The sequence below is a fragment of the Marmota marmota genome, unplaced genomic scaffold, assembly GCF_001458135.2.
Source record: "Marmota marmota marmota unplaced genomic scaffold, marMar, whole genome shotgun sequence".
Lineage (NCBI taxonomy): Eukaryota > Metazoa > Chordata > Mammalia > Rodentia > Sciuridae > Marmota > Marmota marmota.
In genome coordinates, this window is record NW_026000164.1 from 9,229,147 (window position 1) to 9,239,350 (window position 10,204).

Below are 10,204 nucleotides of genomic sequence, written 5' to 3' on the forward strand. Positions count from 1 at the left end.
TCTCCCTCCATCTCTCAGCCTCACCCTGTCCTCACCCTCCCTCACTCTGCTTCTCCATCATTGCTAACTCCTTTCCAACCCTTCCAATCTCTTCTTTCCCTCCTGCCTGGAACACTTTGCACTGGCTCTTCCGTCTTCCTTAAATTCCTTTCCTTGCATTGTCTTTCATTACCCATGGTCCCACTGAATTTACTCGAGCTCAAGTTGATATAAAGTGTTTAGGAATAATACTGAATGTTTTTCCCCATGTTTTTTCTCAAAAGGAGGATACCCACTAAATATACAGTGTCAGGAAACATTTGATTAAGAGTCAGCTGCAGTAAATTAGCCACATTCCATTTTTCTTAGGCAAAAACTGAATGTTGCTGATTTTTAAAATAGTATCTGAGAGTAGTTTTCAGATAAAAGGCACACATATTCATGGGTATTCCACCACAGGTAGTCAAAAGTAGTCCAACTGCTTTTCATATTCCAATGGAAGAAAATGGCAGCAGCAGTTTGAAATCATCAAGGAACTAATCAATCTATCACCTTTAGGCACCTGCGATGTATGTACTATTGCAAACGTGTCAAGACTTCTGTGAGTCAGCCCCAGAAATTATTTTTTGAGCTATTGAATTGCAATGTCAGTTGTCCCATACAACTGGCATTTCAACCCAATTAAATCCTGTAAGATAAGATGTCAAGAAAGAAGTGCGTGCTCAGAATAGTGGTGTGTGTTAAAAGACATTGAGGTCCTAAGGGACCTTGTCTCCCTCTAAACCTGTGAAATTCTCCGCATGGTGTCTCCATTTCTGGAGAACCAGATGCCTCCCTTAAGAGTGTGTGTGTGTGTGTGTGCGTGTGTGTGTGTGTATTGGGGGGCAGGGAGGGGGAGACAAGCATCTGTCTTAAAGGTGAACTTGGATTTAAATATAACATAGCCCAGAGATAGAAAATTGAATCAGAATATGGAAAGAAAGAGTTATAATTAAAAGGAATTGATCATTTATATCATCAAATATTTGGAAGAAGTGTTATAGGATTTTATTTTGATGGCTATATTCCAAGGAGGACAGAACCAATTTGGATGGGTTATATTTGACACTATGGCCATATCCTCCTATGGTAATGCATGTGGGCAGCTGGCTGGGTCTCTAACGGTGAGCTGAAGTGCAGAAGGCAGGCTGGCCACGGCACTCATCCATGTCCACAGACACTGCAGTACCCTTCAGCTTAGTGTAGAGGGGGAATAACTGACTGCATGCGGCAGGCATGTCACCTCTTTCTGACTGCATTTCAGGCCAGAGCCTTGAGTGCTCATGTCTTCCCGGTACCAGTGCTGAAGCGGGTGGTGGAATATTTAGAGCTATTTTGCTAGCTCTCTTCTTGAGGCTGAAAACACTGGCAGAGTAGGAGGCAGCAGTTTATGGGTTCTTGGTTTCCATGGCAATGAATACAGTCTGAGGGGACTAAACCTATTTAATCAGCAGTGGCAAAATGGACCCTGTCATCATGTAGGTATAATGTGATCCATTGCTAAACTGGCTTTGTTAAAACAATTAATTGGGAAGCTATCATGGTTAGCAGATCTGAATTCCTGAGTTCTTAGGTTAGCAAACCAAAACCTAAGTCAGCGTGAATGGTCATCACCTAGGAAAACAAACCGTCAGCTCAACCAATCAGGAACTGCCAACTAGACTCTACCTAAGGTCTTTCCACGTTGACCAATCATGTGTTTTCTTTGTCTTGCTTCTGAGAACACCTTGTGAAAGCTGCCCGCCGGGTCTCCATGGACCCCAAACCACCTGGGATCTAGCACTGCCCAATCTGTGAATTGTTGTTGGGTGAAAACAACTCATCAACGTCTGTATGTGCTTTTATTCTGTAGCAGTTCCCATCCTATTTTAAGTCCCACTGTGGTCAAGGGCAAGATCTTATCTGCATGCTTTCATTTTCATGCTGAGCCCCTGCTCTCTGTGGTAAAGGCATTTACAAGGCATGAGTCTGCTGGTTGGCAGAGCGTCCCCTGAGGGAAATCCACTGGGTGGTGGCTGAGCCACCTTGGTTCTCAGTAGGTAATGCTCTTCATCCTCCATTGTCAAGACCTCTAATCCTCTGTAACACTTTTACACATTCATTTCTTTCTCTCTTTTTTATGCTCAGAACTTGATCAGTCTTAACCTGTGATTCAAAACATGCAGGCCTTGCTTGTCAATGCATGGTTATTTACTTAAAACTAAACTATGGGCTTTGGAAATATCTCCCCTTCCCCACACAACAATATGAAAGACAGATGCTCAGTAGTTTCGTGGTCCCCTCTCTTCACATATTTACTGGACATATTTTCTTCTAATAAATGGTGCTAATGTATGTTGCCTATTTTTTATCAGATCATGCAGATTTGTTGGTCAGTATCATTTTTTGCTTTTCCTTAGGAAATGATTTCTACCTTCAGTGTTCCACTTATCATCTTCTACCTTCTGACAGAACATTCTAGATCTTTCAGCCATGTAACCTGAAGTCTTCCTTCTACCTTCGCTATTGAACTGTATCTTGAGAGCAGCCCAGCAAAACCTTCTCTAGGTGTTTCAGATATGCTCTGTAGATGCACAGGGAGTTCGCCTCCTGTGCTCTCTGTCTCTCCTCCTCCATCATCAATAACAACCTGGATACTTACAGTGTGTTGGATCTTTCGATAAGTAACACTCTCTGCCTGGTTGCTGCATAATTTCTCTCCATCTTGAGGGAACAGCATGGTGACATGATGGTGCTGAACAGTCACAGAGAGCCAGTTACCAAAGGAAACATAATAGAAATGTACAGCAATGTGTAGACGTGTCTACAGCTCTAGCTGTGGGATTACATGTATATTTATTAAAAACATAGGAACTTGGCAGAGTCAGGCAAACACCTAGGTCTTGAGATATGGGGGAGCTTTCCATGTCAGTTGGTCACTCGATTCCCATTTTTCTAGGTCTAGACACACGCTCCCAGAGTTCTAATTCACAGAAGCTGTGGTGTTCCCTCCCCCAGGCTCCTCCCACAGGGCCCCTGGGGTCTCGGGGGGAGGGAAGGCTGCTGCAACCCTTCTTGCCTAGGTCTCTGACTTCCACCCAGCACTGTGTCACCAGCACAGAAGTAGTAGCTGCTGTCTGTAGAATGTGTTCTGGTCACCTCCAGAGATGCAAAGGAGGAATTTGGGTGACTGATGGGAAACTTCTCCTTATCAAAATCTTGTTCGTGGGTGCCCTCAGATCCTACATTAGAGGTTGCCATCAGGACAAAGCCCTGTTTGGGGAACTGACGGTACCAAAACACAACTTGGGCCTGGAAGTCCACAAAGCGACACTCGATCTTCACAGAGGTCCCACTCTCACAGATGGCCCTGCTTGGATGTTGAGAGACATGAGCACCAAGCCCAGAGCCTGCTGAAACACAGGGACACAAGAGGCCAGCAGGACCAGAGTCAGACAGGACCCAGGACACTCAGCCTCTGCCATCACCTTTCCCCCAGCCCCTGGAGAATCCCTTTCTGTCCCCAAGCATCCTCTCAGACTCCCTGGGTCATAACTGGTGCCTCACCCTGTACACTTGAGACAGCCTGGACGTGCCCTCTCACTTTTAGAAGCACACACACTCCACAATGCCTGGCACACTTCACTCACACCAGCACACACACACATACGCCCACTCTCCCAGGCAGGAGAAGGCTCATACTGGGCCCCAGAAGCAGCAGGAGCAGCAGCATCTTCAGCGTTGGCCTCACACCTCCTTCTCTGGGGAGGTCTGACCCTTCTTCCTCTTCCCAGCCCTGGAGGATGGGCGCCTGAACACAGGGTCCTGGGGTGCTCTCATCTGCCCCCTGGTGGTGATCCTTGCCAGTGATACAAGATGCAGACTTAGCAAATGTATAGTCGCTGCCCTGAGACCTAGAACTCTGGGATGATTCAAGCGAGTTTCTTAGGTGGAAAAGGGGACATGTATTTTACTCAATCCTTAGCTTTTTTATCCTATCTTCGAAGTAATCTTACCAAGACATCTAACAGCTGTAAATCGCTGGACTACAGGCCGACACTGCATTGTGAATCCACAGTGCCCAGAGCAGCACCTGGGCGGGAGGCTTGGTGCTTCATTATAATCAGGTTGAAGGCCCTTCTTATCTTCAAAAGTGCTCTTCCCCTCATGATCATTTCATGACAATTTCCCTCACATGTCAGTGGACTTGATTCCAAAAAAAGAAAAACATACTCATTTATCCTGTATGTCTTCATGTAAAGAAAGTTATGACAGTAATTAATTTATCATCATTTTACTATAATGTAGATCTCACTAAGTACTGGCCAATGGAAATGAATTCTTGGTGGTGTAAGGAACGCTTTCTATTTGAACATACTGGGCTAGGCCTTTTAATGGACCAGTTTTGAGAAAATTTAGCAATTACCAAAAAAAAAAAAAATAATCAAAAGAGGGCTGGGGTTGTGGCTCAGTGGTAGAGCGCATGCCTAGCAGGCACGAAGTACTGGGTTCGATCCTCGTACCACATAAATGTAAAATAAAAATATTGTGTCCACTTAAAACTAAAAAACAAATATTTTTTTTTTTTTAAATCAAAAGCAAACAAAATAACGTAGAGCTGAAAGTTTTTTTTCCCATAGCACTACACTTTCATTTGGAGAACAGCCTACTGGTTTTACTTTTACTTAATGTTTAGTTAAAGTTCTCTTGAGTGGGGAGCTTACAAAGGTAGAATTAAGACATGAATCATCTAATTATATTTGTGACATAATGAAAAAGATTTTTATCCTAAAAATAAAACTTTTGCATTACATCAGGGTTAATATATGTGCCTAAGGTCATCTGCACTGTCTTGTGACTGCATTTGCCTTTCCTGGTTGGCTGGGCCCCTTGGAATGAGGCCAGTTCACAATGTAACTACAGGGTGGAGCAAAGGAGTACTTGCTATGGATGGTCTGGGGTCCAGCTTTTGCTTTGTCTGGGAAGAAGAGGCTGGAACTGCCCTCATCAGAGCAAAACCTTCCTGTTTATTTTGAGAGGCACTCACTAGGTGTTTTGTTACTGTGTCAACTTAGCTAAGCAGCAAAAGAATTTCTGAGAATTTCCTTTGTGATTTGTGTAGGTCTGGCTTAGAGTTGAACACATGGAGAAGAAATGCATGAAAGTATTCAGGGAAAGTAAAATACCTGCCATCATTAAGAAATCATCATTGATCTGAAGCTGTGACAAAGAGGACCAGAGGTGCTGGGTTGGCTGTTAGAGCACTTGATGGGTACACATGAGGCCCTGGGTTTGAATCCCAGCACTGAATAAAAGAAGTTAATAAAGGGTGCCAGTGGTTCCAGTGTGTGCTGACCTTTCTCTACTTCACGTCCTACTGACCATGCTGACCACCAACCCCGCTACCAACGGGACACCCAGTCCCACAAGCCCTCCCTGAGAACTCATGGGGCAGTGCACACAAAGAGCCAGCCTCCTCTCATGGACTCCAGCCCCCACCTCATGCACAGTCCATCCAGGGCTTTCGTGTACCTAACTTATCCCAGGCTCCAGTTTGTCCCCCATCACCAGACCTACTTAGAGTTTTTTTTTTTTTTTTTTACCTAGCTAGTTTTGGATCTTTCCTAATCTAGTTTCTCCCCAAATTGTGTCAGGTCTGATTCCTAACATAAAATTTTTAGTTCTTCAGGCTGTGCTACTTAATTTTGTGTCATTATTGGCATTGTCATATATAGTATAGACTAGTCATGGGCCAGGTCAAACATGTTGTTAACAGCCAGTATGTTACTAGTCCTCAGTTTTAGAGTATTTCAGTGTGACTTTGTTTCATAATTTTTTCTTCTTTTTATCCACCTGATGAGTTTTCTTGATGTCTGGGAGACGTTAGCGTTCATGAGAACCGTGGGGTAAGCAGACAGAAGATAGAGTCAGAGCTCTGGGATCACAGGACTGTGGCCCATGAACAGCCCTGGTACTGGGGTCTGATAGCCCCTAACAGGGTTCTACTCATTGCCAGGACACATCTGCTTCCACGATTCTAAGGGCAAACAGCCAAGAATCATGCTCCACAGGGCAGAGGTAAAGTTAGATGTATCTCTGAGCTGGTATGTGCTAAAGATTTGCTTGAGGAAAATGGAATGTGTAGATAATGGTAAACATGGCTATCTATCATCATCATCGTGTAGGTGATGGTAAGCATCCCCTATTGGCAAGCCACTTGGTGGTGGCTGAACCACTGTGGTTCACTCTCTGGTTCTCACAGGTAATGCTCCTCATACTCCATCTTCAAGACATCAAATCCCCTGTAACCCTTCATGTATTATTTTTTCTCTCTTTTTTTATGCACAGAACTTAATCAATCTTTATCAGTGTCTCATAACAGGCAGGCATTTCTTGTCAATCCATGGCGATTTATCTAAAACTCAAGCATGGGCTTTTGAAACATCTCCCCCTCCAAACACATCAATATGTAACACAGATGCAAAGTGGTTTCCTTCTCCCATCTCTTCATATACATACTGGATACATTTTCTTCTTCTAAAAAAATGAATGCTAATGCATTTTGCTCATTTTCTATTGGATCAAGCAGATTTGTTGTCAATGGAGAAATCATCTATTAGGAAATGATTTCTTCAAGATCCTGCCTTCAGTGTTCCAGTTATCTTCTACCTTCTGACAGAACTTTCTAGATCTGTCAGTCATGTAATCTTAAGTCTTCCTTACAGACTTCCTCTGGCTCTTGCACTATTGTAGCCTATTTCAAGAGAAGTTCAGCAAATCCTTCTCTAGGTATTTTTCAGATATGCTCTGTACCTGCAGAAAGGGATTTACCACAGCAGTGGATTTGTTTATGACTAACTCTTTCTGACTGGTTGCCTTCTGATTTCTCTTGATCTTGAGAGTATAGCATGCTGACAAGATAGTGCTGAACCATCCTCGAGAGCCATTTGCCACAAGAAACAGAGAAATGTACAGTCATGTGCAGAAATGTCTACAGATCTAGCTGTGGGACTTTACATAGACTCATGAAAAATATATGGAGAGCACGGCAGAGTCAGCAAAGATTCAGGTCTTCAAATACTTGGGGAATTTTCCATGTCAGCGGGTCACTTTATTGGACAAATTTTATTCCCATTTTTCTAGGTCTAGAGAAAAAACCCTCACAATCCTCCACACTCAGATTCTCTGTCCAACTCCTCTTTGTGGTTTTCCCTCCCCCAGGCTCCTCCTAGAGGGCTCCTGGGGTGTGTGCCGGGGGGGGGGGCAGGCTGCTGCAAACCTTCTTGTCTAGGTCTCTGACTGTCTGTAGAATGTGCGCTGGTCACCTCCAGAGATGCAAAGTTGAGGTTTGGGTGACTGAAGGGAAACTTTTTCTTGACAAAGCCTTGTTCGTAGGTGCCCTCAGATCCCACATTAGAGGTTGCCATCAGGACGAAGCTCTGTTTCGGGAACTGACGGTACCAAAACGCAGTTGAGGCCTGGAAGTCCACAAAGCGACACTCGATCTTCACAGAGGTCCCACTCTCACAGATGGCCCTGCTTGGATGTTGAGAGACATGAGCACCAAGCCCAGAGCCTGCTGAAACACAGGGATAGAAGAGACCAGCAGGACCAAGTCAGACAGGACCAGGACACTCAGCTTCTGCCATCACCTTTCCCCCAGCCCCTAGAGAATCCCTTTCTGTCCCTAAGCATCCTCTCAGACTCCCTGGGTCATAACTGGTGCCTCACCCTGTACACTTCAGCCAGCCTGGACGTGCCCTCTCACTTTTAGAAGCACACACACTCCACAAGGCCTGGCACACTTCACTCACACCAGCACATGCACACACACGCCCACTCTCCCAGGCAGGAGAAGGCTCATACTGGGCCCCAGAAGCAGCAGGAGCAGCAGCATCTTCAGCGTTGGCCTCACATCACCTTCTCTGGGGAGGTCTGACCATGTGCCCCCTTCTTCCTTTTCCCAGCCCTGGAGGATGGGCGCCTGAACACAGGGTCCTGGGGTGCTCTCATCTGCCCCCTGGTGGTGGTCCATGACAGTGATACAAGATGCAGCCTCCTCAAATATATAGAAGCTGCTCTGGGACCATGAACTCTGGAATGATTTAGCAAGTTTCTTAGGTGGAAAATAGGACACATATTCGAGTAGTAAATGCATTTTACTCAGTCCTTACCTTCTTTGTCCTATCTTGGTAGTAATCATACCAAGACATCTCAAGCTGTCAATCACTGCACTACAGGCCCACACTACATTGTGAATCCACCGTGTCAGGGCAGCACCTGGGCTGGAGGCTCAGTGCTTCTCCATAATCAAGTTGAAGGCACTTGTCACCTTCCAACAAGCTCTTCCTCATGACCATCTCATGATAATTCCCTTCTCAGTGAATTTGACTCTTAATAAATACTCATTTATCCTGTATGTATTCAGGTAAAAAAAAAAGTTATGACAATAATTTATGTATCATCATTTTACTATTATGAAGTACACACAAGTATGAAATGAATTCTAGGTGGTTTAAGGAACATTTTCTGTTTGAACATGCTGGTCTAGGTTTTTTAAAGGAATAGTTTTAAAAAGTCTAGCAATTAAAAAAACAATTAAAGAAAACAAAGAAACAAAAATGCAGAGCTGAAAAGTTTTTTCCCAAGCACCACACTTTCATTTTGCGAACAGCCTAGTGGTTGTAGTTTCACTTAATATTTAGTTATAGTTGTCTTGAGCAGGGAGCTTAAAAAAGTGGTATTAAGGGCTGGGGTTGTGGCTCAGTGGAAGAACACTCAACTCACCTAGCACATATGAGGCACTGTGTTCAATCCTCAGCACCAAATAAAAATAAAAGGTATTGTTTCCATCCACAACTAAAAAATCATTTTTTCAAAAAAGTGATATTAAGACTTGAACCATCAAATCATATTTGTGATATAATGATAATTTTTATCATAAAAATATGATTATTGCATTACATCAGTGTTACTGTCTGTGACAAAGGACATTTGCTTAGTCCTGTGACAGCAAGAGGCCCTGTTTGGTTGGGCCTCTTGGAATGGGCCACCTCACCAGGCAACTACTTCTGCAGTGTGGCACTAGGACTCCTTGCTATGCATGGTCTGGCCCCAGCTTTGTGCTTTGTCTGAGAAGAAGAAGCTGGAAGACACCTGGATCAGAGCCAAGTCTTCCTGTTCATTTTGATAGGCACTCACTGTGGTGTCCTGTTACCTGTCAACCTAGCTAAGCAGGAAATGTGTTTCTGAGAATTTCCTTTGTGGTATGTACGGTTCTGAGTTGGCTTAGAGTTGATCTCAGGGAGAAAAAAAATGCAAAAAGTCTGAAGGAAAAATAAAATCCTTGCATTGTTCTGAAATCATCATTGATTGAAGCTGTGACACAGAGGACCAGAGGTGCTGGGCAGGTGTCAGAGCACTTGACAGGTGCACATGAGGCCCTGGGTTTGATTCCCAGCACTGAAAAAAGAAGAGAATAAAAGGTGCCAGTGGTTCCAGTGTGCAGACCTTTCCCCACTCCACATATTGCTGTCCATGCTGACACCAGTCCTGCTCACCAGTGGGACACCCTGCCCCACCAGCCCTCCCTGAGAACTCGTGGGACAGTGCACACAAAGAGCCAGCCATCTTCCATGGATTCCAGCCCCTGCCTCTTTCAAGGTCCATCCAGGGCTTTCATGTATGTAACTCATCCCAGGCTCCATTTCGTTCCCCATCACCAGACCTAATTAGAATATTTTTTTTCCTAATTAGTTTTTGACCTTTCCTAAACTAGTTTCTCCTCAAGTTGTGTCAGGTCTGATTCCTATGATAAATTTTTTTATTTTTTCATGCTTGTGCAGGTTGATTTCAGTGTCATTATTGTCACTGCCATTCATAGTATCGATTAACCACAGGCCAGGCCAAACACGTTGTCAAAACCCAGTACATTATTAGTGCTTATTTTTAGAGTATTTCAGTGTGACTTTGTTTTGTAATTTTTTCTGCTTTTTATCCTTCTTTTTGTCTTCTTTTTATCTTTTTCTTGGTGTCTGGGGAACTTTAATGTCCACATGAACCATTGGATAAGCAGAAAATAGCAGAAAATAGAATCAAAGCTCTGGGATTACGGGACATCAGCCCAAGAAAAGCCCTCTGATAGCCCCTAACAGGGTTCTGAATCTTTGCCCATGACATATCTGCTGCCAAGAATCAAAGACCATGA

At 44.1% G+C, this 10,204-nt stretch overlaps 2 gene segments (V, D, J or C); both read right to left on the minus strand.

The window, feature by feature from the left end:
• Window positions 1–2,929: 2,929 nt before the first annotated feature.
• On the minus strand, window positions 2,930–3,831 carry LOC125611620. The segment is given in 2 exon segments: window positions 2,930–3,407; window positions 3,700–3,831. Coding segments are annotated over 2 exon segments (453 nt in total).
• A 3,326-nt stretch (window positions 3,832–7,157) lies between these two features.
• On the minus strand, window positions 7,158–8,075 carry LOC125611658. The segment is given in 2 exon segments: window positions 7,158–7,576; window positions 7,864–8,075. Coding segments are annotated over 2 exon segments (588 nt in total).
• Between the last annotated feature and the right edge of the window lie 2,129 nt (window positions 8,076–10,204).